Source organism: Quercus suber, unplaced genomic scaffold, assembly GCF_002906115.3.
Source record: "Quercus suber isolate HL8 unplaced genomic scaffold, Cork oak 2.0 scaffold_468, whole genome shotgun sequence".
NCBI lineage: Eukaryota > Viridiplantae > Streptophyta > Magnoliopsida > Fagales > Fagaceae > Quercus > Quercus suber.
The window spans coordinates 44981-72612 of NW_027069919.1; the positions used below are offsets into that span (position 1 = coordinate 44981).

Here is a 27632-nt window from a genome sequence, read left to right on the forward strand (position 1 = left end):
ACTATGTTGTCCACATAGTCTTCTAACTCCTGATGTATCATATCGTGAAGTATGGCCGTCATCACTTGTTGATAAGTTGCACCTGTGTTTTTCAACCTGAAGGGCATCACGGTGTAGTAGAAATTGCCCATAGGTGTTCTAAAAGCAGTCTTCTTTGCATCCTTTGGTGCCATTCTAATCTGGTTGTACCCATTGAAACCATCCATGAATGAGAACATGACACTTCTTGCCGCAGAATCTATTAGTAAATCCATATTTGGCAATGGGAACTCGTTTTTCGGGCATGCTTTGTTGAGATTTCTGAAATCTACACAATATCTTATTTGGCCATTCTTCTTCTTTACTAGTACTATGATGGATAGCTAGCGGGGACGTTGAATAGGCTTGATGAATCTTGCAGCCAGCAATTTATGTACTTCTTTGACTATTTGCCTTTCTATTTTTGTGTGAAATATCTTGGCAGGCTAGGCCATGAGCCTGACCTGCAGGTCTACATTTAACATATGTGCAACTAGCCCCGGGTCTAACCTTGGCATTTCACTGTAGTCCCATGCGAAGACGTTTTTGAATTCTTTCAACAACAATATTAACTCTGACTTTTCTTTTTCATTCAGACTTGCATTGATTGAAATAGGCCTCAATACTTGCAAACCAGACCCCAAGTCAACTTCCTCCAATTCCTTCTTTGCCACAACATGCGCATCTTTTTTTGCCACAATTTCCTCATCATTTTCTTCTTCTTTTTTCAAACTTTCTTGAGCTATGCAACATGCCAACTTCCTGTGCTACCATTCTTGGGTGGGGCTCGCTTGTATCTCACTAGTGGGCCTCGCGTGCCTTCATAATTTGTACATGATCCTGCCATCAGGCCCTCGAACCCTGACGCATTGGGTTGTGTCATCTGATTCTGCGGTGGGCGCTTCCCTCCTTTTCCTCTTTCTTACCCATAATTCCCTCAGATCAGGCTCTGGATCATCTTGGATGTCTTTCCACTTAGGCATGAAGGTACCTCGTGGTTTTGATACTTAACTTTCCCCAGATGGAGCTCATTGGTTATAGAACATAGTTTCTACTAAATGGGCCTCTGACTACTCGAATGGAGAGGGGTTTGCGGCTATGCGTATCATTCTGCCATTCAATCTTCCTTTCACGCATTGGTGATAGATGGATGGGAGCAATTGGTGTTTGTGCAACCATGGCCTTCCTAAAAGCACATGATAGGATACTTTTATTTTCACCACATGGAACCGAGCTAAAGAAGCTATGGGGCCTACTTTCAACCACAACTGAATATGGCCTGCGGTATACTCGCCCCTTTCGCCAAAACCTGTCACTTCCATTGGGAACCCCTGAATCTTTCTTTCTGAAATTCCTGCCGCTTGTAAAGTGCTTAATAAAATGAGATTCATAGAAGCACCTGTAACTACCAAGGCTCTCTTTATGAGGATTTGATTTATGGACGCCGCTAAGTATAAGGGTCTCCTGTGATCTAGATGTCCCACCTCCATATCTTCATCACTAAAAGTGATTTTAGTTGACTCTTGTAAGAAAGCCCTATCATCTAGGATTTCTGCCGATAGACATTCTACTCCTGCACCAGAGGCAATGCTCATCAAAATCTCCGTGGCTACCTTTCTTTCCTTTGCTGTGATGAACAAATTTTTAAACTTGGAGCTTTGTTGTAAAGTGGTAATGGCCGCTGCAGGCAAGGCTAAGTTTTATTCTTCGTCCTCTCCCAAGTCCATGCAAATTACCACCACTGCTACACCCTTACCTTTGTGGTTTGGGAGTGGATTTCTTTGGACTTCCTACTGGGACGGTTTTAAAGTCCCTTCTTTAATCCTGCAGTGCACTAGTCTACAGAGCGCCCAACATTCTGCGATAGGATGTTGCAGTAATTGTGTAAATGACAAAAACGTAAGTCCCTCCACTCCTCCTCGTGGGCTTCCTAGAAACTTGGTTAGGTTTGAAGATCCCATCTACTATCTACCTGTCTAGCAGTACATCTAGCTCCTTTAAAGTGCATGGTATTGGCGGGGGAGTATCGTACTCTCTCCCGTTGGTCTTCCTTCTTCAATCACCAGTAGACACTGCCATGGCTTGTAGGGCACTTCTTTTGTCCGTGCTCAACTTTACGGACTGGGTAGTTTTTCTTGCCTTTTGCAATAACTGTGCGAACTGGGAGATCTCTAAGTTCTCTAGGACTGCCCTGTACTCCCTGATCATATTCGTCATACACATCTCTACCAGTGTCCTTTCTTCGCAATGGTCATAGCAGTCAAGTGCTATATCCCTGAATCTCTTGATGTACTCCATCAAGTCTTCACAATTCCTCTGTTTGGTCGCTTGTAGTGTTGCAAGTGTTACCGTTTCTTCTCTATGGAAGTATTTGGTACAAAATACATCAATCATATCATCCCATGTTGGGATCGATCCTGGCTTTAAGCCAATGTACCAGGTGTAAGCCCGGTCACGCAGTGATTTAGAAAATTCTTGAAGACATAAGTCTTCGTCTGCTGCGTAAGGGCCAAGAGTATCAATGAACTTGCTCACATGCTCAACAGCACTTCCTTTCCTGCCATCATATTGCGCAAAAGCTCGTGACTTATACCTCTCGGGGTATGGTTTACTAAGCACTCTTAGTAGGTATGGAGGCCTTCATGCATAGAACCTCTCCTTGGGTCCTCTGGCTCTCTCTTGCTCCAAGAAAGCTGCTACTTCAGCCATAATAATAAAACGTTGATCTGCGTTCTATGGGACACCTCCTGCTGGTGTCTCTTTTTTGGCTGCCGCATGTTCTGGATCATGCTGGCTTCCTTTTTCCTTTGTTTTGTCTATCTTTAGTTGGCGGATTTCTTCCATCGTTTGCTGTTGTGAGTGCTGCAGAGCATGCAACACCTCAACAAAGGCGTTGGCATTGTCTGTGGGGATTCTTGGAGGAGGTTGGGGTCCAGCCCCGATTCCGTTGGCACCTTTCGCCTGGTTAGGCTGCTGTTAGTGGGGCGTCGTTGGTCTAGATTCTGCTTATGAGGGCACGACGCTCATGTTTCGTGTTGTCCTGGACTTTGGAGGCATTTGTTTGTGGGGGCTCTTGTCCCTAATTTGTTTCTCAACTCCCTAGTGAAGTCACCAATTTAATGTAGCGGCCTTTTTTGTGCTGTGTGTTGGGCTGGGCTGCCTCTTGCGGTCATGAGCCCAAGAATTTTGAGCAAGAGAGTTGAGATCGGTCCAACTGCAACTCAATTTGGGCCGGCTTGTGCACAAACTATATCTCGTCTGCCAGGAGTGTACTTACTATAGGCAGAGCTATTTCAAATGAGTTATGGCAGACAGATATAATAACAAAATAGAGTCCACTAATTTTTTTAATAGAGAACGACCGAACAATCCCTACTTATGAAACATAATCTCAGTGATAACAATGACTTTTACAAAGAAATAAAAGAGTAAGTGATAATATGAGTTAATCAAGAATAAATATGAATCAAGTCAAGTTTGGTTCGTAGCAGCAAAAGACCAAAGAGTAAGAACGCTTCCTCTCAATGCAACTAATCTCCTAAGAAAGATCCTGTCGTGGGGATTAATGACTTTGAGGGAATCGTACCTGAATGGTTAGTGCCCAAAGGAATCCTTTTTTTTTTTTTTTTTAAACTTTTCTAGAAGAAAGTAGGATTTTGAGAAGGAGAGAGGGAAATCGACCTATTGGTGCATGCCCAATGTGTTAACTCTCTTTGTTTTCTGTTTTCTCTCTTATCTTTTTCCTTTTCCTTGTTTTTACTTTCCTTCTTTTTTTATTTCGTGATCTTCCTCTATTTTTTGATCCTGTTTCTGGGCACGACAAGGGTCTTCTTATAGTGCCTGCCGTGACCAAATTTTACTACTTTACCCCTTAACCACCTTTGTCTGGTTTAGGTGTACTTACCGACCACTAAGGGTTCGTCTGTGTGCCACTCCCCTTTACCAGACAAAGGCAGGTTGTTTTATTTATTAGTCTGTCGTGGCACCCTTTCCTGCCACGGTGTAGGTGCTTTCTCTCTCTATCCCTCAAGACATACACCTAACGGTTCCTCCCTCAACCTTACTTCTTTTGGGTGGTCTGTCATCCCAGTAGGATGTACTCCCCAAAAGAGCTCGAGCAGGAGCCGCAGAATAGGTCTTTTCTCCTTTCCCCACCACCAAACCATACCCCCCTTACCTTTGACCCATGACTATACCATGTCCCATATTGGCTGGGTACAGGCTGGTGGTGCCCGGGCCTTGCGCGTGCTTCCTTTTCATGTATGTCCAAAATCTGCCTGCTGTGTGTTTGCTGTGGTCTGAGACTTGCTTGCACAGTCTACCGCCCTTCCTTGTCTTTTTATGTGAGCTATTTTATAATTCCTTGCTCCCTTAGGGGCTGGGCTTCATTTGATACTGGGCTTCACATTTCTCCCAGCCTATTTCTTGATTGCCATCACGTCCTGCTATATTACTTTGTCATTCCTGCTGTATTAACATGATCTTGCCGGGCCTTTTTAAGCCTGCTGCTTATTCTTTCCCCAATGGTTTAGCATGACCATGAGTTTTCTTACTTATGGGTTCTTGTGCTCCTTTTGTTTTCTCTTGGGTATCCTCAGTCCATTTGCTTGTCTTAGGCTTCCTCGGCCCTTTTTCTAACTTTGTGTTTCCATGATCTTTTGCTAACTTCATTGGGCTTTCCCGGCCAAATTACTTCATACTCATTCTTGAGGTTTGTGGGTCTACCCTCAATCCTCTATTTTCTTTGCTTGCATTGCTTTGGGCCTGCTACGGCCCATTCTTACTTTTCTACATCATACACTGCCCATGGGTTTGCTATTTTGCTATTTCTCTCTTTCCGGGCTCTTCTGAGCCCATTTGCTTCCTCAATACCCATTTATTTATTTTATAGACCTGTGATCCATTATTCCTGCCGCTTGGGTTTAATGGTTTTACTCTATGCTTGCCATTTCTTTGCTGCCCGTGTTGCTAGGTTGGGCTTCCTTCTTTCTATTCGGGTTCCAAAAAAGGACCCTCAACAATATCTTAATCTGATAATAAAGAGTAATTATTATTGAGCAGACGAAATATGTTGAAATTTTACCCTATATATGCCCATGTTCACTAGAGCCCCAATGCAAAAACGTAATTCCAATGTACTAAAAGTTTGTTCCCTGACTGACATGGTTAGATCACATAGCATGAGGGGTAGGCATAACATACCACATAGTATCAAAAAATTTAGTAAATAAATAATGTGGCTGCTGGGATTTTCTTGAAATTAGAAAACCCCAAAAGTAGAAAATAATGTGACTGTTGGGATTCGAGCCCAGGTCTAGACATGGCAAAACGGGCGGGTCGGGTCGGGTTCGGGTCGAGTCAATCGAGTTGCGGGTCAAAACGGGTCATTTTAAGCCGGTCAAAATCAAGTTCGGGTCTATTGGGTTACAAGTCAGGTCGGGTTGACCCGTATTTTTTCACATGAATTTTTTTTTTTTAAATAAAGAAAATAGCATGTATCTGTCATTTGGAAAGTTATGCAACAAATTACTTGATGTAAAATGCATTATTTTGAATTCACCACTTATATCAAGAATGAATTCAGTTAAACTTATTAATACTTATTCAACAATTTTAAAATTATACAAATCCTAACATTACTATCTAAAACAAAATAACACAAAGATAAGTAAAACAAATACACAAGTTTTATTTCTACATAATATCAACATTCCAAATATAAAACAAAATTACAAATAACTTATTACATAACTCATTTGATAAAGAATAAAAATATATAAGAAATTTGCAATCTTGAAAATTAATTTTATAATCTATTATCAATTGTGGTTGGCACTCTATTTCAATTTGAGATATACTTTAAAATTTGATTGCTTACTTATTTATACATGGTCTCTTTTATAAATATCATATTATTGTTAAGTAACACACGCTCTAGGAAATATCATAATTTATTTTGAAAAACCATTTATTTTGGACATAAATTATTAAAAAATAGGCCTAAGTATTTATAATTTATGCTAATTTGATACTTTAGCTTCACTATTTTCACATTGGTGAATATTTCTCACATGTCTACAATTTTAAATCTATGTTTTTAACTCTACTGTAACCAGATTATCTTGACATGTACTTTGCTATTTGATATCTAAAATATTTACTCATTACAGAATGTTCAATCATTTATCTTTCAATTAATTTGCATATAGTTATGTAAATGTATCAATTGTTTCCTTAAAGTTCACAATAAACAATTAAACAAATATTGTCTTAGTTTTACAATTTTTTTTACCCAAAAAAAAAAGTTTTAAAAAAATGGTTCGGGTTCGGGTCGGGTTGCGGGTTGGGTCACGGGTCAACCTGTTTTTGCTTCGGGTCAAAAAAATGGGGTTTGGGTCGGGTATTTTTTGGGTCGGGTCAGAAAATTCTGACCCATTTTGCCATGTCTACCCAGGTCTCCACGGCCACAACGTGGAATTCTTACCACTAAACTACAGCCACAACGTTGTGCTTGGGAGATCCTAACATTTCTATAACAATTTAATCCTTACACAATCATGCATCGACTTAGCTGATTCAATAAAAGTGTTCCATGAATCCAATATTTTTCACAGCCACCAATATGATATTTTATAATTGGTGTATACTAAAAATGTATTAAGCAATGGATCCATATCAATATGATGCTGCTCTAGTCATAACATACCACATATTATCAAAAAAAATTAAATTTTAAATAACTTAAGACTGGACCTTTAGATTAATGTGGTCTCTCTTTTTAGGAAATAAGACTCTTATTTATACCTAAGATTTCCATGTTTATGTCTACCTCTTCCACATGTCTCTCCTTGTTAGGCTTAAATGACACTTGTTAAATTAGTTGCACATATCTTTGAGAACTGCAACCAAGCCTACATTATTTTGATCACATGACGCATCAAAAAGCTTTGCCCATTGATCAGGCGGCTTCATCCAAGCACTTCCCCTGTTTTGCTCCAGTTTCCCTTATATTTCCAAGTGATCTCAATTAGGAGTCATATGCTTTGTTAAGACGATGTGCAAGTTGGTTTATTATGGCTTTATTGTTTAAAGGATAAACTTTAACTACAAAATTGGTTGTAGCCTTAAAGCTACAACTTTATTCAATAAAATAAACATTACTACATATTTTGAAAATTTAATTGTTGAATTGCATGTTCTTTACGCTCTTAATATATATGTCAAATTTTGTGTCAAATTACTATATGATCTATAAACTTATATTTTATGCATAATTTTAAATTACAAAAACTTGCAATTTAATCAATTCATTGATGACATAACTATTTATCTTTAATTTTCTAAAAATTTTGCAAGCATGGAGGCCTCCAATGGTGGATTTGTCAAAATTTACGTCCAATAAAAAAATATTGAGTAAAATTTTAGTTTTAGCCTATAACTAATTTTGTAGCTAAACTTTGTTCTTGTTTGAAACTAGAGTTTCCACTTGTGCTACCTAGAGGATTTTCATTGCTATTGCTGCATACCAAATAAAATTTCCAAATATATCGATTAAATTTTGGATAATTTGGTATTCACAACTATACATTTTCTTTTGAATATTATTGTATTCATTTTCTTTTATATAAATGTGCTATTTCTCTCACATTATTTCCCAATAAAGGTGATTATTCTCTCTCTCTCTCTCTCTCTCTCTCTCTCTCTCTCTCTCTCTCTCTCTCTCTCTCTCTCTCTCTCTCTTTTTTTTAAAATGATAAACTTTAGAAATAAGCAATAATTGCAATTTCTTTTTTGAAGGTGAAGGGAAAAAATCTTAAATTCTAGGAGTTCACTTTTTGAATTCAAAATGAAATTTATTATTTAATATTTATGACTCTATTTCTAAATGAAGTTACTATTCATTAATGAGAGTATTTTTGAATCACATAAAAGTCCAGACCCATCATAAGTTGTGATTGACGAAACATAAATACTATAAACGAGACAGAAGGTTTATATTCCATATATATATATATATATATTTTTTTTTTCTCCTTTATATTTTCCTTCTTTGGTGAAATCTCCTCTACCAATTAACCAATCTACCGACCACGTTTATTTACACTTTAAAGTTTAAACTTTATTCAATCGGTTTCTACTTTCTACACCAGGAGCTCTCTACTTTCTACACCAATAATATGATATAACAAAGCGGATGAGGAAGAAAAAATAAAGCTCTCTCTCTTAATCTTTTTCATTGGTATTGTTATATACTATTGTGCGTGATGGTCTCATTAATTTTTTTTTTTTGGTTGGACTAATTTAATAAAGAGTAATGTATTTCTTTAAAAAAAATTATTTATTATAGAAATAATAACAAATGTAATGTATATCATTTCTATCGTACTAAAATGAAAAAAAATACAAATTTTCTCAGAAATGTAAAAGGTAAGTTAGCAAAAATATATATTTTTTAATATAAGTTATTGTGGGGGGGTAAAAGCCCAGAGCTGCTTAATGGGCCCGGGGCGCCCTGTTAAGGACTGTTATATTTCCGATGAGCAATAGGTGGCTGGAACGGCCCATCTGAAAGCAGGAGGCCCAGAAGTAAAGGGGGAATGCCGTCCGAAGAGGTCACTGCTTGTCCGAGGACGTCCTACTCCTCGGCCACAAATAGCCTTGATCAAACAAACGTGAGGAAGACCCGAATAACCTTCCTAACAATCTCAATGATAATGATAAGTTCTGAGTGGATCCAGAGATGATCAAAACTAGAGAAAAATATCTAAAGGAAAAGCTGCTACCACCGCATTTAATGCGCTGCAACAGCTTTTCTGGCCGCATTTATGTGGAGAAGACCCCTGAACAGTGCAACCTCAGCTACCACCACTCACAAAGAACTAAAGTAGACACATGACGTGACATGCACTCGAGTAGATGCGCGGATGAAGAACAGGTGGACGATGGAGATGATAGGAAGGGATGCTATATAAAGAAGAAAGGTCCCTGATAAAGGGGGGACGGAAAAAAGGGAGAGAAAAGCCTTACTATAGCTCTGAATGCTGTAATCACTGCTCACTTAATAAAACATCTCTTCGGACATTCATTCATGGAATTGTTCAAGCTTTAGCTCATGTTCATGTTATCATCACTGCATGTAACCTTGCCAACTGTTCTGTGCTTCATATCCAACCCAGCTCTTTCACCCACTCTCTACAAATTCACTGTTCTGGGTTCATTGGGCCTTTAACCCATATCCTTTGGGCTTGGGCTACAAAAACAGACCCTACAGTTATTTATAACATTTTGTGTATCATTAAAAAGTATATATAATTTGGAAATTATTCTTTTAGTTTTAAGCAAACTTTCTCAAACCCAATTTTTTCTACCCTACAATCAGAAACACCGAAAAACATATCTGAAAAAATTAATAAAACTCAACAAAAGTACAAATCAAAGTAAAAAAGAAAGGGAAAAATAAAATTCACATCAAAGTCATTCTTTCTCCCGAATATGTAAAACATATCAAATGTGATGTGATCAAGCCAAATATCCAATGCACAATCAAATTCAAAATTTTTAGTAAGGCTTTAATGTCATGCAATAGAAATTGGTGGTTGATCCCAAGCAAAAATATTAATTGTAGCTCTATATATGATGATTGTAAAGCATGCTCTTATACTATGTGGCACACTTTTCGACAAGGGAATTTATCAAAAGAACTAATTGAAAAAATAGTGACTTTTTGGTTCTTTGATTCAATGTTTAGGACCTTTCCAATTAAAGAATAAGGATTCTATGTAAAACTATATGTTTCCTTTGGTTTAGTGTTTCAAGACTTTTTCAATAAAAAACTAAGGACTCTTTGTTTCATTTAATTCAATGTTTCAAGACTTTTTCTCTTTCACATATACAAAACACTTGATATTTTCCTTTACCCTTTTTCCCTCTTGCACTTCTACTCCTTTACATACACATGTTCACAACCCTTCATGTCATCCCATCTCATATACACTCAAGCTAAGAACAATGTCATTACTTGCAACCCTTTAATGACAACTTCCTAACTCCAACATTGTCATCCCATCTGATCTTAACTTATATGAGTTGACTATAACCAGGGAAGAGAGCTTGTGTTTTTCATTGTGTAACGACGACATATGATTTTGATGTTAAGGTAATATGTTTTCATTTTTGTAAATGCTCTAATTGGCTTTGAGTTTTTGGGATTTTGGTATGAGAAATCCATAAACGTATTTTGTCTTAAAACTAAAGAAAAATAGAAAGAAACTTTCTAATTAATTATTGATGAGATTAGTTGGTTTTTTTATATTATGTTTAGAACTCATAATTTATAAGTTTCATTTTAGTTTTTTACTAATATTTAGTGTGGTATCGATATGAGACACGACAATAAAAGTAAAAGTCAACTATGAGTTAAGAGTGTTTATATGTGTGTGTGTGTAAGGCTAACTAAAGTCAATTAAATATTGATAAATGGAAGTATTTTTAGCCAATTTTTCTTTATTTTATCACATTCTCTATATGTGGTACTTAAAAATGATTTAGTTTCACTAAGATAATGAAAATGGGTGTTTGAAATTTGGGGTTTGAAATTACTTTTTTTTTTTTTGGTAATGATAAGTTTTAGTTTCATTTTAGTTTTTTACTAATATTTAGTGTGGTATTGATATGAGACACGACGATAAAAGTAAAAGTCAACTATGAGTTAAGAGTGTTTATATGTGTGTGTGTGTGTAAGGCTAACTAAAGTCAATTAAATATTGATAAATGGAAGTATTTTTAGCCAATTTTTCTTTATTTTATCACATTCTCTATATGTGGTACTTAAAAATGATTTAGTTTCACTAAGATAATGAAAATGGGTGTTTGAAATTTGGGGTTTGAAATTACTTTTTTTTTTTTTTTTGGTAATGATAAGTTTCAAAATTGAAGTGAGGGAATAGAACTATGAACCATTCTCTCTCTCTCTCTCTCTCCTATTATTATTTTTTTTTTATAATGATAATTGATAAGCTTCAAATTGAAATGTAAGAACTTTTTGTGTGATAAAGATAAACTCCTTAATTTAAGTGATAGAAGAGTTTGGACAAATCTGTATCATTTATTGTTTTCCATTTATTTATAATTATGCAATTCTAGAAAACATCATCTTGGTTGTTTTCAAATTCCTGTTATATAAAAAAAAAATTAAAAAAAATAATTGTATTTAAATTCTCTTTTCAAATATGCCCTTAAATTTATGTAATTTTAGGATATTAATGGTCTGTTTCGTGGGAGGATTTTTGTTTTTGTTTTCAAAATAGTATAAAAACAATTTTCAAAAAATTTAAATTGAATCTGGTTTTTAGATAATAAATTTTACTTTATACGTGTTTGGCTCCCACTTTTAAGAACAATTTTCAAAATACTAAAAAAAAAAAAGATTGGGAAACCATTTTTATTTTTGAGATTTAAAAAAAAAAGTTTACAAAAAGTAACCTGTAGAATCTGTAGATTACTTTTTTCTTTTTTCTTTTTTGGAATAATGATAAGGAAATAGAGATTATGTACTTTTTTTTAATATATAATGATAAGTTTCAAATTTGAAGTGTAAGAATTTTTTTTGTTGATAATGATAAACTCCTTAATTTAAGAGATAGAAGAGTTTGGACAAATTTGTAGGGTCCATTGTTTTTTATTTATTTACTGCTTGTCATTAAAAACAGTTGTTGTATCTTGAAAACATCCTCTCAACGGTTTTCAAAATCATGTTTTGAATAAGGTAAATAAGATACAATTTTTTGAAAACTATATTTAGAGAATATCTATCAAAAAATATATTTAAGTGTGGGACCCACTATTTTATGGTTTGCAAAACAAAAAATTATATTTAAATCCTCTTACCAAATAGGTCCTAAAATATTTTATACTTTGAATTTTAATTTGTAGATTTCAAAATCAATTATATTCTTACAATAATCATTGTATACTTTTGGCATGATGATCACTTTACAAATGTAAGTTCTTGTTCGGTGGGGATGATAGGGGACATGGTTCAAGTCTCAATGAAAGAGTTTCATATACATATACTTAGATTATGTTAGAGTATAATTTCTATCTCAAATAAAAGAAAAATTATATCCTTACAATTGTAGGTTTCCTATTGCACCGCTTGTCTTGCTCTTAATAAAGGGGGAAAATTTTAATTAATACCAACAAACCCAATCAATTTGTTTCTATATATTGTGTGGTGTTGAGAGTTAAAATATTTGTTCTTCCAATAAAGTTAGGGTCACAATAAAAATCTACAACAATTTCATGGCATCCAATTTGTCAACCATAATTTACAATTAATTTTTTTTTTAAATGATCATGTGTGAGGTGTTAGAAAAATTGTATATTATTGTGAAATTGTTATACCAAAATTTACAATTAATTTTTTTTTAATGACCATGTGTGATGGTGTTAGAAAAATTGTATATATATATATATATATATATTTTTTTTTTTTTTTTGAGAAAAGACAAATTGTATATTATTGTGAAATTGTTATAAATTTTTATTATGAACTTAGCATCTCTCTTGCTCTAGATACATTGCCTTTTAAAACTTGAATTATTACTCATTCCTTTCACATAGAAGTAAATCTCATACAACCAAAGTCCAGTAAACCGGGTGTATGTAATAATTTTTGTATCAAAAGTCAAAACGAGGTGGCGATCATTCTAAGTTTAAAGCTAATGTCAAATTAATTGCTGTCCAACACGGCTATATACCCTTCAAATAGGATCATCACGACTTACAAGTTTTCACATCTCCTCTAGGAAATAGTAGAGGTTTTATTTATTTTTATTTTTATTTTTATTTTTTGAGAAGAATGGGAGATAGAATATTTTGGTTTATACTACTATATTAGCCAAAAATTACTTAAAGAAAAGTCTACAACTAGCTGTCAAAAACTAATCTTTTACTGCACCGACCGGAAAGAATACAAACTTTTTTAATTTAAAAAAAAAAAAAAAAATCCTAATCCAATAAAAAATCATAATACTGATAGGATAAGACATCCTTGTTTACTAAATATTCCCTTTGTTCCTATGTTATAGGCTTCTAGAACTCTTCCTTGAGATCCAAGTACTTGTTCCCCTGCTTTTTTAAGGTTGAATTGCACGTTCATACTTTCTTAGCATTGTGTAGGGTCAAATTTTCTTTGTTCTAAGCGATTCTGACTCGCTAGAACAAGTGATCAACTTTCCCTTGAGTTGTGATGTGTGAAGTATATATGAACTACGTTATTTATATCCTTCTCTTGCATTCGGTGTCAGTAATTTTATTTTGTTGGTTATATACGTTTTCTGTTAAACTTTCATTCACTTTGTCTTTAACTAAACCTATGAATCCATCAAAGGGGAAACAAATGCAATCGATTCAGGCAGTGAGTTTAGTGTCTGAAGCTGATGCAATACGTGCATTCTTGGACGAGAAGAAAAGGAAGAGATTGCAATCAAACAGAGAATCCGCGAAGCGGTCACGGGTAAAGAAGCAAAGGAAGCTGGAGGATTTGGCCTTGGAAAAGGGCTGGCTGTTGAAGGACATAGAGGAGAAAGAGAAGAAGTTAGAGCAGTCAGAGAGAGAATGGCATGCATTGGAGTCAGAGAACAATGTTCTGATGAGGACTGAAAAATTGAGATTGGTTCAGTATTTGAATAGCTTGCATTTGTTGATGAAAAACCTTGGGATCTCATACAATAAACCTGAGAGAACTCCAGCAGAACCAATGTTTAATCCTTGGCATGTTCCTATTCCCAATCAAAATTTTGGGCCTGCCCTAGCATCTGCAGGAATACTTAGGCTTTAGTTTAGTCAGAAATTTGATCTCTCTGTGGAATAGGATTGGTTGACATTTGTATTTGTATTCATGCGGATAAAATCTGTTGGAATGTTTATAAGTTGGTGGTTTATAGTGTCTGATTTTAGTATTTTAATTCCATTTGGCAGTGTCTTTAGTTAGTTTGTTTGTTTTTTTGTTTGTTTGTTTGTTTTTTTTTTTTTTTTTTTTTTTTTTTTGTTTTTGTTTTTGTTTTTTTTTTTTTTCCTAGAAACAAACACACAGGATAAGAAAAACAGTTTTAACTTTTAACACAAATGGATACTACATACTCTACTCAAAAGCCAAGTTTGGTAGTGCCTTTAGTTGGTAATCATAGTTAGGTTATTTCTCCTATTAAAGGGTCTTACGGGTGTGTTTGAAAATAATTCTAGTTCGAACAAATCTGATTAGTTCTTTGTTATATTACTTCATAAAAAAAAAAATAAAAAAAATAAAAAAAAAGTTCTTTGTTATATTACATGCTATCTAATTGAATTGCCTTCTTGATTGAATTTCAAACGGGTTTTTCAATTGACAATCTCTTTTACCCAAACCACAAACGGGTTGTCAAACAGGCATTTGATTGGGTTGAGTTTGAGGTATTATCCAATCCTACCCTATCGTTTGTAAAATTGTCAAACCCAATCTAAGCCAACTATTTACAAAAATTATTCAATAAATAATTACCATTATACAAGTGGGACTAATATTTTAATTTCAAACTAATTAAGAGTATGTTTGGATACCGCTTATTTTGCTGAAATTGAAAAGTTATTGTTGAAAGTACCGTAGATAAAGATAAAAATTAGTTGAAATAGTACAATAGAGCCCATAAATAGTACCAAAAAGTGTAGTGGGACCTATGAATAGTAGCAAAAATAAGATGAATAGTGAAATAATTTTAATTTTTAATCCTAACCCAAACACACACTAAGTCTCAAAAACCCATATAAAATTAACAAAAATAAACTGAATCCCACAATCTAAAATATATTAAACTAACAAATTTAACATTCATATATTTTATTTTATGAGTGTAAATTAGACCTAAGTAAAAAATTAATTAATAAGGTTTTAAAAAAATAATAAATTAAACTTGTAATTTCAAAAGTAATAAATTAAACCATAAGTTTTTAAAAATAACAAATTAATAGTCAAGGATTTAAAATGTGTTTTTCTTAAATTAAATTATTGAAATGTGATTTTCTTAAATTAAATTATTAATAATGTAGGTTAGATCAAATTATTTAAGTTAAAGTAACTTCATCACACATGCTTTGCGCATGCGATGAGGCTCTTTTTTATTTTAGGTTTAGTATCATAATGTTTAAAAGTGAGATATAGATAGTGTTCTAAGAAGTCTTTCTCTACGTGTGACTTGATAAAAGTTTGGAATTTTTAATTTAAAATAAAAAATGGTAATCCAAATTGGAGAAGAGAAAGAAAAAAAATGCATGCGATGAGGCACTTTTTAATTTTTAATTTTGGGTTTAGTATTAGTAAAATTGAGCTAGTGTTCTAATTTTTAGGATTTTTGTTTACATGTGAGTTGATAAAAGTTTGAAATTTTGAATTTAAAATAAAAAGCGGTAATTGAGATTATTTTGGGTTTAGTATTAGTGAGATAGAGATAGTGTACTAATTTTTTGGATCTTTCTTTACGTGTGAGTTGATAATTGAAATTTTGAATTTAAAATAAAAAGTGGTAATTCAAATTGAAGAAGAGAAAGAAAAAGGCCTAAAACTTAAGAACTTTTTAAAAAATAGTAAATTACTTTTTTAACCGATTTGTGTTTTTTAATTCAAAATTATTTAACTAAAAGATAAGGTATTTTAGAGAGTTTAAGAACTTCTGTGTGATGAGGCTCTTTTTAAATTTTAAATTTTTTTTTTTTTTTGGTGCATTCTCAAGGGAATGAAATGGGCTTCCTTCCAGGACTAGAGAAGATAAAACTCTGGGCAGGCTGCTGGGTTTCACCTACACTACTGTTTCACAAGATTTAACCTTTTTTGTTCAATCGAAGTTAAGAGTTCCAGAGCACGAGGGCACCACCCTTATTATATGCAAAAATTCCCTAGAATCCTAAGGTTCTATCTTACACTCACCCCTATCCTACTCCTCCACCCTCACCTAAAATCCGCCAAAGTAAGCCTTAGCCATGGAATCCAAGAGCTTGTGAGGTAGAGAGAAACCTTCCTTAAGTTCTTCATTTTCACCTCTCTTTCCCGCTTTCTAGGTCATCTCAAACCTTGCGATAGCCTTTTCTTTCCCAAAAAAAAATATATATATATATATATATATATACACATATCGAGACTTCTTTTGCATACAAAAGATTTACTTGTTACTAATAGAGTCTAGCCCCTGTTCTTCTTTAGATCGCTTGTTTCACTCCAATAGTATTATATATATAAATCGGGTCAATGCAAAGGAAATGAATGCATTTCCATACTATTAAGTTAAGTTCAATCCTTTTTTTTCTCTCCACTTGGACCAATTTACCCGCTCAGCTTCTTGTATTTAAAGTGATTTGTGTATCTAGTCAATGAGACTATTGTTTTGTACCATTATGGAAGAAGATTCTGGTAAAATCCACACCAGATATGGACTGAAATGTCTCACGACGTTTTGAACCCAACTCATACCGCTTTAATGGGCGAACAGCCTAACCCTTGGAACATACTACAGCCCAGTGGCAAAGAGCCGACATCAAGGTGCCAAAACTTCCCATCGATGTGAGCCCTTGGGAAAGATCAGCCATAGCATGTGTGTTATTTGGCCAAGAACACGATTTCTCACAAGAGGACAAGACATATTGCGGTTCAATTTCATTACATCCATGAAATCATTGAAGAAGGCAAGGTTAGCAAAGGCAGCCGTTGGTAGGGGTGCGAACTCGTAGCTGACGTTGGATGTCTAAATTTGCCTCTTCCACAAATGTAATAACGTAAAGAAGTCAACCCCACTTGTTAGAACAGCTTCCATTAGTCCTTGCACCTATCCTTTTTTTATTCTCGCTTTCTTTTGAACCCTTATTCTCGTTCTTTTGAACCCTTATTTGTTTTCGTAAAATAAGATTTGGCTCAGGATTGCCCATTTTTAATTCCAGGGTTTCTCTGAATTTGAAAGTTATCATATTGGTAGCGCTGGTATCTCTCCAGTAAAATGCAACTATACAGGAGCAGGTTGTATAGTCCTTTTCATTAACTTATAAAAGTAAGAGCACATAATGCTACACTTAAAGCATTAACTTCAAACTCGCTGCTTGTCCATATGCTCTACCAGATTAATTATAAGCAGCATAAGCATGTATATATTCAGTACATANTTTTTTTTTTTTTGGGTATAGTGTATAGTATCCTAATTCTTAGGATCTTTCTTTACGCGTGACTTGATAAAAGTTTGAAAATATGAATTTAAAATATGGTAATTTAGAGTACAGAAGAGAAAGAAAGAGGCCTAAAACTTAGGAACTTTTTAAAATTTAGTAAATTACTCTTTTAAGCAATTTGTGTTTTTAAATTTAAAATTATTTAACTAAATGATAGGGGTAGGGGTATTTTAGAGAGTTTAAGAATTTGTGTGATGATATTTTAGTACTCAAAATGATGAAACTCAAACATAGAACCCTGTTATTAGTAGTATAGATAATTGACCCGATCCAAGCTTGGAAATAAAATTAAAACACAACCCATTAACCAATGAAAAATTGACCTGAGTCATGGGTTAAATGCACACCCTAATCACTTGACCATACCATTGGCTTCTTAGCCGACGTAAGACCTTCATCTGGCAGCAAAAAATTGTCCCTTTGGAGCAGCTCAAACTTATTCTGGGTATGAAGAAGCGGGAGTGCACCAAATAGAGGAGAACCCCTACTCGCCTTTGAACAAAATCAAAGAATATATAGACTTGTAGAGACCCTCCAAGCAGTTGTCTATCTAGGATGATCAATCTACACCAACTGAGCTACACACCCAAAAAAATATATAGTAGTAAATAAGGATTGGTGCGGAAAAGAAAAAGAGGGCGGCCCCTCTTCTTCTCATCATATTAAAGGGGCGCTTCTACCAATAGTTGTACTAATTTACATATGCCTTTCGCATTTCAATCAGTACTAGTTGAATAAATAGGAATTCCCTTATTTTTTTTATGAGAAATGTGAAAGGAAAAAATAAATAAATAAAATAAGAGAGCATTCTCAAGGGGAATGAAATGGGCTTCCTTCCAGGACTAGAGAAGATAAAACTCTGGGCAGGCTGCTGGGTTTCACCTACACTACTGTTTCACAAGATTTAACCTTTTTTGTTCAATCGAAGTTAAGGAGTTCCAGAGCACGAGGGCACCACCCTTATTATATGCAAAAATTTCCCTAGAATCCTAAGGTTCTATCTTACACTCACCCCTATCCTACTCCTCCACCCTCACCTAAAATCCGCCAAAGTAAGCCTTAGCCATGGAATCCAAGATTCAGTACATACTAACTACTGCCTATGTTCCATTCCACACCAAGGTGATGAGGCAAAACGGAAAAGCTGAGGAAGGACCAAAATATACATGTTTTGATAGATCCTAAAGAGCAAAGATTGAGGAAATACTGTACTATACTATATTTTCTTAGCATTTTATACTCTTACTCGGTGCAATATAGTCCACCAGCAGCCAGCTCACTACATAATGTGAGGTTTCTGAAGCTGAGGCTGATCAAGCAGCCCCATGGCTCATGTTCCAAAATTCAACTTCATGTTCCAAAACACGTAGTAAAGTTACTTCAGCTTTCGTGAGCACATCATCAGGTGTCTTCCCTAGACGCCTATTAGCAATTTTCTGAAGAGAATTACAATACTGACCGAAACCATCGTTGCCCCATCTTTGGCAAGTCTCCCTTAGCTCAGCAGGGGTCTTGGAGCCATCCTCCAGGCAGAGGGCAAAGCTTGCTTGATAAACAGCTTCAATGGCCCAAAAGGCTGTGATAGCCACAGTATATTCAACATCTGGGCTCATCAAACTCTCCAGAAATCTGTAAGCACACCATGTAACAGTTAAATTATAACTACAATAAATGAATTATATAGTGAACCTGGAAACAGAATCCAAAGAATGCTTAATTCTCTAAGGAATGGCCTTTGAAGGCCTATTAAGATGTCATCTTTGATGCGAAGAAAAACAAGCTGATGATTTAGATTTAGAAATAAGATTTAAAAAAAAAAAAAAAGGCATCTTTTTGCAGAAACAAAGTTGTACTAGCATCTTCTAGATTCATCTCAATAGTTGTTCAAAGTGAAGGGCAAAAATACTTGAGGGAACTTGCAGAAATGCGTGTGACTACAATAAGTATAATCTAAAATAGAGACAACATCTAACATAATAGACCTTAACTAGGAGGATCAGCTCTACCTTAGGAAATCCGAAAGATTCATGTCTATGGCTAATAAGATAAGACTACTATTCAGGCCCAGACATGCTATATAACATGGAACACTGGAACAACCATGGACACTACTCAAATAGGCTCTGGAATTTTTAACCCAGCACTACAAACATTGGAGAGTAGTTCAGCTGGATCAAACTTTATTTGTTTGTCAAGCCCTTCAGGTATATTCATTTACATCAATAAAAGAGTTCATAATCCAATAACCAATAGAAAAATGTTAAAGCTACTACCAATTATACCATAAATGGCTTACAACCTTACATGATAATTAATGCGAGTGATGTCATCAACAACATAATAAAAATATTTCTCAATTTTCTTTCTGTTTTGTGTTTAAAAGTGACACACCAGTTTCTAAGGTTTATGTATTAAAACTTGTAATACCCCTAGCATCATTTGCAACCAACATAACGGAGGAAATTAAAATTTATTTGTTATACTAGTATCAGAGACAAAATGATACCGGCAATAATCTTGATTTGCCTTCTGAGGGACAACTTCAGATAGTTGAACACCCCACTTGGCGGTTTCGCTCTTGAACCATGCAATCTCATCATTTAGAGAAGCCATGCCACTCAATATGACTTCCATATCACTACTATCATCTGACTCCTTCCATGCCTTTATCAACACACTTGCCACAAATGGGGCAAAGGCTCTAACAAATATGTAATCCTGTCCCTGCAAAAAAGAAATGTTGAATGTACTACAAATTAGAAAATTTGATAAATGTATTGCAAATTTTTAATCTTGTCCCTACCAAAAGAAAAATGAAAATTCCAAATGTACTACAAATTAAAAAATGAAGCTAAATGCTGTCAAAATAAGTGTGAACATCAATATGATTGTCACTACTGTTAACAACATAAATAAATAATGCATTAGTGCGTAAGACTTATGTAAAAATTTGAAGTACCTAACATCAATTTAAAAAAGAAAAAAAAAAAAAAAAGAATTTAAGTCAGTCTTTAGCAAGAACTAGTGTTAAGTGCTTGGCAATTCAGAAAATGGAAGAAAGGAAGAATGGGAATAGAAAAGAATGACAGTTACTTCGAGGGTAAGTGGGTAACTACCTCTAGAGAGAGAGAGAGAGAGAGAGTTAGAGAAGGATAGAGAGAACAAACTTGGTTAATTTCTTGGATACCTCTTATTGATCATCACAGCAGCTTATATACAATACAATCCCATATTTTCCCCCCAAAACTAACCACTAACTAACTGCTTAACAGTAACTGACTGAACAGTGTAACTAACTGTAACTAACAGTAACAACTAACTGAATCTCCTAGCAACACTAATCTATTATACTCACATGATATTCCAGAACATACACATATAGCCACTAGCTAGAATATAGCTAGTTTCCTAACAACTAATGAACAGAAATTGGAAAATGCTAAAAATATTAATTTTAGCAGATATAGCAATGAATTTGATTGGTTCATTAATGCCACATCAACAATACAGTAAATTAATTTCTTAATTAGTTTTGTTGTTGTTGTTGTGTGTGTTTTAAAAACTGACGCACAATTTATAAGACTGTGTAATAAGCAGTAAAATTTGTAGGATTGACAACAAAATCTTACTAACATCTTCATAACATCTGGAGTGTAAAAGTTGTGAGATTTTATTGCGTCCATAGACTTTTATAATTAGAGGAACAATAAAATAAGTCCAATGTAAACATAAGAATTAGGCATCATTGCATTCTAGTCGTGCACCAAAACCAAACGGTTGGTTCTTCTCTCAAAGGAGAAATGCTTTTTATTTAATTTATAAGAGATCTTGGTTAATCATGCCAACACCAAAGACCAATTAGTCCTATACCAAAAATCAATTGATGTTTTGGTTTGATAATAGTGGACAAATTTAAATTTAAAATTAACAACAACAACAAAAAAAAAAAAAAAAAAAAAAAAAAAAAAAAAAAAAAAAAAAAAAAAAAAAAAAAAAAAAAAAAAAATCAACAACAATATCTAACAGAAATGAGAAAACCGTGTCCTAAATCGTTTAAACCGTAGTTTAAGGTAGCGATTCCACCGAAAGCGCAAACTCAAACAGCGTATAAAAGCAAAGCTGAAATATGGCAGAACAAAATGTATAATAAGTAAAAGAAAAAGTGATACCAACCAGCCATGTTTTGAAGGCTTCGAGATCGACGGTCCCATCTCGAATGCTAAGGATGAAAGGGTGCTTTGTAGCTCCGGTGTAAATCAGACGGTGCTTCCTCATCCACGTGTCTATCATTCCGCTCTTCTCCACTTCTTCCCTCGTCTTCTTCCCCTCCATTCCTCTCACTCTCACTCTCTCTTGTGTTGTGTTTGATGCCAATTTGACCCTCGCCAACTCGCAAGCAAAACTGACTTTTTATTTTCCCCCATAAGTACACGTGCCAATCATGAAACAGCAACCATTCACCACGTGCCAAACTCTGATGGCATGTGTAAGCGGCTTCCATCATTTGCTTTTCTACACAAATTTTAATTTTTGGTGCCGTGTAATTTTTTTTAATGAATTTGTAAAGGAAATAGTTTCTTTGCATCAATCTTGTTCCAATTTAATATGTGACTTATTTAAGTAATATAAATTGATGATTTTTATAATTTGTCATCTAATGGGTAAAAAAAGATAATTCCAAACATATTTAGAACTAAACTTTATGATTTAGAAATTATAATTGTTTAATTGGTGTATTGTAAAATTGATATCATATATAGGTGTTTTAATCATAACTTACTCTAACCGATAAAAAAGTAGAATAATTTGTTAGAAGGATAGGATATCACTTCCTTTATATATATATATATATATAATGTATACAAAATAGTAAAAATATCATAGTAAATTCAATCTCCACATGGACATTGTCCTCTTATACGAAAACAGTTTTGCTCCATATTAATTTGGAGTCATTTTCCAAAGAAAAAGTAGCATAGTATTACACTGTTACAAGTACAACTGATAGTGATTGCTAGTCATAATCTAAAGAGATATAGAATTGGTTGTTACCACATGCGTCCACACATAGCTAAAAGGACAAATTATGTGGCTTAGATTTTCTTCTTAAAATTTAGTTATATGATTTTTTTCTCGTAAGATAGAAGTGTATTTTTAGTTAAATAGTCACATGACTAAATTTTAAGAGGAGAATATAAAGAACAACACCTAAATGCTATACTTAAGTCTTGCCTTGACTAAAAAAAACAATAAATGGGTGTGTGCTGGGTTTACCTTAAAAATGAATGTGAATTTACTATGTTGGGATTAAAGAGATCATACATGTGTAGTTATATAACTTTTTTTGATAAGTTATGTGACTTATTTAAATGTATTTTTTTTTATAAGTCATGTAATTTGTTTAAATAAGACATTTTGATAGTTCTATAAATTTCCACGTAATGAGTTAAAGGAAAAAATATTCAAACTAGTTTGAAGCTAAACTTTTTTTTTTTTTCCTTTGAAGCTAAAATTTGTTATTATACCAACTAGTGCATAATAAAATTAGTCTCATAGATAGGTCCAACCGTCCAAGTAAGAGTATTGTTTCAATCACAAAATGAGGATTTAAAACCTCGGTAGCATCTCGGATGTTATAGGTTGAAACTCTAAAAAAAAATAAATAAAATAAAAAACCTAGGTAGCATGTATTCCATTAATAATAATTGCTCATTATTAATTTCCTTGAAACCATTTTTTTTTTTTTTTTTGGACATAGGCTAGACTCAAACTCTTGTTAAAATATAAGAGACAATACTAATGGAGTTAATTAAAATCCAGAAATCAAAATTAAAATCTTCTCTAGGCCTGAAAAATATTGTATCATAGCGTTAGTCTTGTAATTCATATATGGTCTACAAGTGATATTGTTTCAATCAGCACTTCCCCATAAGTTACCTCTCCTTTTAACATAAATTGTAATGGGCTGGATGAGCCGATAGTTAGGCCCTTTAATATTTGGCCCTTCCAACGCCGAACCAGGCCCATGAGTATCACCAGCTAATTTACCATTTTAGTGTAGGCCCATTTACCAATGAGGTTTCTGACGCTAAACTCATGTCAGGCATAGAACAGAAGCAGCATCAACGGAGAGCGGCGCGTGGCCCCACGCGCTCGTGAAGATGTCTATCCTACACCTTCGCCGCCGTCAGAATTTCCGTCGTCATTGGCGTATATGTCCTCGGCGCCGCCTGGTATCTCTTCTTACTCTCTTTTCTATCATCATATTTTATTTTTAACTTTTTATTTTTATTATTATTATTATAGAATATCTTTTTCTAAAGTTTCTGAAAAACCTAATTTTGTAATTATGTTGGATTCTTAGGGGCATTTATATAACCGGAAGCAGTTTGATCGGTGCTGCAATCAAAGCTCCCCATATTACTTCCAAGTTCCAAGAATTTAATTAGGTACCATTGCCTCTTCTTCTTCTACTTTTTTTTTTTTTTAATTTATATTTCTCCATAATGAATTTAAATCTAAATACTTTTAACAAATTCAGTGTTTATACTATATGTTTTTTTTAGCTTTTGGGTTTTTTATTTATTTTTAATTTTTTTAATGGTCATTTTAGATTTTGGGTTTTGGTTAAATTTGATTTTGAACTTGATAACACACTTTAGTTGCGAAATTTCTATGTCTTGAATATTTTAATTAATCTAGATATAAATCAGTAATTTTTTTTTTTTTTTGATAAGATATAAATCAGTAATTTTAAGTGCATATTATGTAAATTTTTAGTTCAATAGATTGATAAATTAGTGACCATCCCAAAAGTGTAAGTTGTTAGGAAATATTGAATTAAACACTTAAACCAATATTCTAACACTCCTATTCACACGGAATAGAGCAGAGATAGGTTTGAACTTATGATGGCCTGTTCTAATACCAGGATAAAATTTTCAATTGTCTCAAAGGCTTAAAAAATAGGTTGTACCCAATGTATAAAGCTTTCACTTTTGCAGGGTCCTAAAGAGGTCATGGTAGGAAGCCATACCCCCAATTTGTTTTTGGAGAGGTTGATTTCCAAACTTGAACATGCGACTTCTCACTTTTGGTGGAAGGCACTTGCCATCGCATAGAGATCCGAAAGCTTAAACTAATAGAAAATTGTGAATTTAATAACTTTACCAATATTAACATAGATAAATGAGAAATGTTAAGATGCTTAACATATGCCAAGAATCTTGTACTTTTTTTTTTTTTAGAAGAAGAATTTTATACGTTATTGGCATTATTTGGTCTCCTTTGTGAGGAGAACTAGGTTTCAAACCCCTTTTCCACTTGTTTTAACAATTATATATATATATATATATAGATAAAGATTAGATACATAAAACATGTCTAAATAATAAACTATTTAACAAACTCTTAGTTTCATAGAGAGTTTGTGGTTAAGAGAAAGGGAGAGAAATAATAAATAAAGTAAAGAAGTATCCACTGGATTGGATATGTATCAGATATGGGTATGGCTACTAATTTGCAGTATCAGTGCTTCCTAGATTATCATGCTAGAATTGAAATTGTTAGTAAATTGGTATTGTATTTGTGTATTATGAAGAACATGAACTTGCTCATTAACCTAGTATTAGCTGCTTTAGCGATGCAGGAAAAATTTTGTAAACCTGTTTACACGTGCTTATGATAGGTTTAAAAAGTCATTAGGATTTGTGGTTTTAGAAGAAAGGGTTAGGGCTCAAAATTGATTAGAGTTTGATAAGATAGGGAAAAAGAACAAGACTATTTCTTGAAGCAAACAAGAAGTTAGAAAATTACAGATATAGTTTTGTTTAGGAATCAAAAGCTGGTTTGATGACTTTTTGGTAGAAAAAGTCCCCAGGGTTTTAGAGTTCTGATTTGTAAGGAGAAGAGTTTGATTAAGGGTTTGTATGGAAGAAGGAAAAGGGAACGTTTAATTGTGCTCAGATGCCATTACCACAAGAGAAGAAGGAAAGAGAGGAGAAAAGAGGAATACAAATATTTTTAGCCTTTATGTTTTAATTTGGAGGGGGGCTTCTAGCATTCTTTCAAACTATGCTAGAGAACAATTTCCATTTTCACCAACTAATTCATGTATAGGAACCGCATTGGGACAACATGCATCACAGAGTAAGAATGAACTTTGATTGTATGTGTATGCATGTGTGTGTGTGAGAGAGAGAAAGAGAGAGAGAGATTAAATGAACAAGCTAGCATATAGATTTCTCTAGCTCTTTATTAGTTGGAGTAGATAAACGCCCTAAATATGCTTCTGTATAAGCAGTTTTGTCTCTTTATAGATGAAATGAGAAACCTCAGTTTGTGTTTGTAGGTTTTTTTTTTTGGTAACTGGGTTTCTGCTTTGAAGTATCATATATTATGGTCTAATCATCCCCACAATGTTAAATTTTAACATCAGGCTGCAAATGATCTGCATATCTTGATACTTTTGTTGATATCTTGATTTGTCAGAAAATTAAAAAATGAAGATACTTTTGATGATACCTTGAATTAGGTCCAACAAAGCACTTTTTCTGTTTGCACTTCTAATGTACAGCTACTTTTTATTTGGGGTACAAACCTGTTATACCTCTTACGTATTGATGGCTCCTAATTTTTTCCCCAAGTGTTATCTTTTGTGAAGCTGTTGCAATTTATGGCTTTATTGTGGCAATTATTCTACAAACAAAGTTAGAGAGTGTTCCAAAATCACAGATTTATGCACCTGAGTCTCTTAGAGCAGGATATGCGATCTTTGCCTTTGGGATTATCATGGGCTTTTTAAACCTTGTTTGCGGGTTCAAATCTCTTTTCTTTTACTCTTAGATCCTCCAATGGAGTTCTCCTAACTAACACTCAAATTTTTTCCCTTGCTCTTACAATTGTGCAGATTCTTCTTTTGACAACAGGTTGTGTGAGAATCATTGGAAGCAGTTGCGCAGTTGCGCTTTGTCTGATGCTCAAAACTCCTCTCTTTTTGTAAAGATTCTTGTTATCGAAATCTTTGGTAGCGCACTTGGGTTGTTTGGAGTGATTGTGCGAATTATTATGTCAGCTCAAGCCACATGGCCTGCAAAAACAGTGTAATTTTCTACTCTAAATGGAACACTAGGAATTGGTTATGACACAGAATCATAAATATGCTCTGTATTCTTTCATCCATTATTAATAGGCATGTTAATAGTTTGTGTGGAGATAGTTTGTATTCAATCTAAACAATGTGTATCATTGTGTTGTCTTTGTGGGCTATTTTATTGAATCTTTTCCATGAAAATCATGTTAGACTTTTTTCCATTCTAGATGTTAAGCTAGATTACCCGTGGAGAGATAGGATGAATATAAATTAGGGTGTTCATAGGCTGCACCAGCCGGTTTTAGGACCTTTGGCACGCTGCATTGGTCCCTTAGTTTTTGGAAAATTGCCTCCCTTAGTTTTTGGAAAATTGCCTAGCGATTGCCACATCATGTCTCTTGGTAGCCAACTTTTCAATACGATGGTATGATACACTTTGCGCCACAAACTACTAGAGCAAACCAATGTCTGTGTTTAAAGCTTTTAGTAAGATATTCAAAGGGCAAAAATCATAAATCCACTTGGGGGAGCCAATAGCTTAGCTTAACCGTGATGATCAGATGCATGAGTTCTGATTTGCTTCCTTAAAGATTATTGATAGAATATTAAAGACGGATACAGAGAGCAATTGCATAAATTAATCAGTATTTTAAAGTTGCAGGGAACTAGCTACTATGAATATAAATTAGAGTGTTCATAGGCTGCACCAGCCGGTTTTTAGGACCTTTGGCACCCTGCATTGATCCCATATGGTCAGTTTGCATTGATCTCTCTACTCCCCCTTCCTCCCTCCCTCCCTCCCCTCAATCCAAACTGGCCATTAGTTTTTGGAAAAATATCACCACATCATGATTGTTGGTAGCCAACTTTTCGATAGGATGGTTCCTATAGATTGGTTGGCAGTTTTGTCATTTTCTTAACAACCAATAATGTGTATCACTGAATATTTAATGGACAGAATTTTTCTCCATACTGATTTGGAGGACAGTTACTTCAACTGCTATCTAGTGACACTAGTAAATAATTTGTTGCAACGTTTTCCATGAACTACTAGAGCAAACCAATGTCTGTGTCTGAAGCTTGATAAGATATTCAAAGGGCAAAAGCATGAATGGGGACTTGGGGGAGCCAAAAGCTTAACTCAACCATGATGATCAGATGCACGAGTTCTGGTTTGCCAATTAAAGATGATCAATAGAATATTAACACAGATACAGAGAGCAACAGCATAAATTAATCAGTATTTTAAAGTTGCAGGGAACTAACTACTATGATGCCA

General features: G+C 34.2%; 2 protein-coding genes and 1 long non-coding RNA gene across 3 annotated transcripts; 2 read left to right on the forward strand and 1 right to left on the reverse strand.

The window, feature by feature from the left end:
• Positions 1 to 13393: 13393 nt before the first annotated feature.
• Positions 13394 to 13858, forward strand: LOC111986305 (bZIP transcription factor 53). The gene has a single exon (XM_024017938.1). The coding sequence runs from the start codon at positions 13394 to 13396 to the stop codon at positions 13856 to 13858; it is 465 nt and encodes a 154-aa protein (XP_023873706.1).
• Positions 13859 to 18415: 4557 nt separating this feature from the next.
• On the reverse strand, positions 18416 to 21654 carry LOC111986353 (probable bifunctional TENA-E protein). The gene is made up of 3 exons (XM_024017984.2): positions 21436 to 21654; positions 19769 to 19986; positions 18416 to 18891 (listed from the first exon to the last, which is right to left on the reverse strand). The coding sequence occupies exons 1-3, from the start codon at positions 21592 to 21594 to the stop codon at positions 18576 to 18578; spliced, it is 693 nt and encodes a 230-aa protein (XP_023873752.1). The 5' UTR covers positions 21595 to 21654; the 3' UTR covers positions 18416 to 18575.
• A 1666-nt stretch (positions 21655 to 23320) lies between these two features.
• LOC136062933 (uncharacterized) lies at positions 23321 to 26518 on the forward strand. The gene is made up of 3 exons (XR_010624664.1): positions 23321 to 23495; positions 23627 to 23711; positions 26171 to 26518. It is a non-coding gene; the product is annotated as an uncharacterized LOC136062933 (long non-coding RNA).
• The last annotated feature ends 1114 nt before the right edge of the window (positions 26519 to 27632 follow it).

What these genes read in the sequence shown, in the direction of transcription:
- LOC111986305 (XM_024017938.1), top strand. Translation starts at nt 13,394, where the DNA reads ATGAATCCATCAAAGGGGAAACAAATGCAATCGATTCAGGCAGTGAGT.
- LOC111986353 (XM_024017984.2), bottom strand. Translation starts at nt 21,594, where the DNA reads ATGGAGGGGAAGAAGACGAGGGAAGAAGTGGAGAAGAGCGGAATGATA. An exon ending in AAGCCTTCAAAACATGGCTG is followed by an intron (nt 19,987 to 21,435) that starts GTTGGTATCACT and finishes TCTTTTTTGCAG; the next exon opens with GGACAGGATTACATATTTGT. An exon ending in GCAAATCAAGATTATTGCCG is followed by an intron (nt 18,892 to 19,768) that starts GTATCATTTTGT and finishes GTGTGCTTACAG; the next exon opens with ATTTCTGGAGAGTTTGATGA.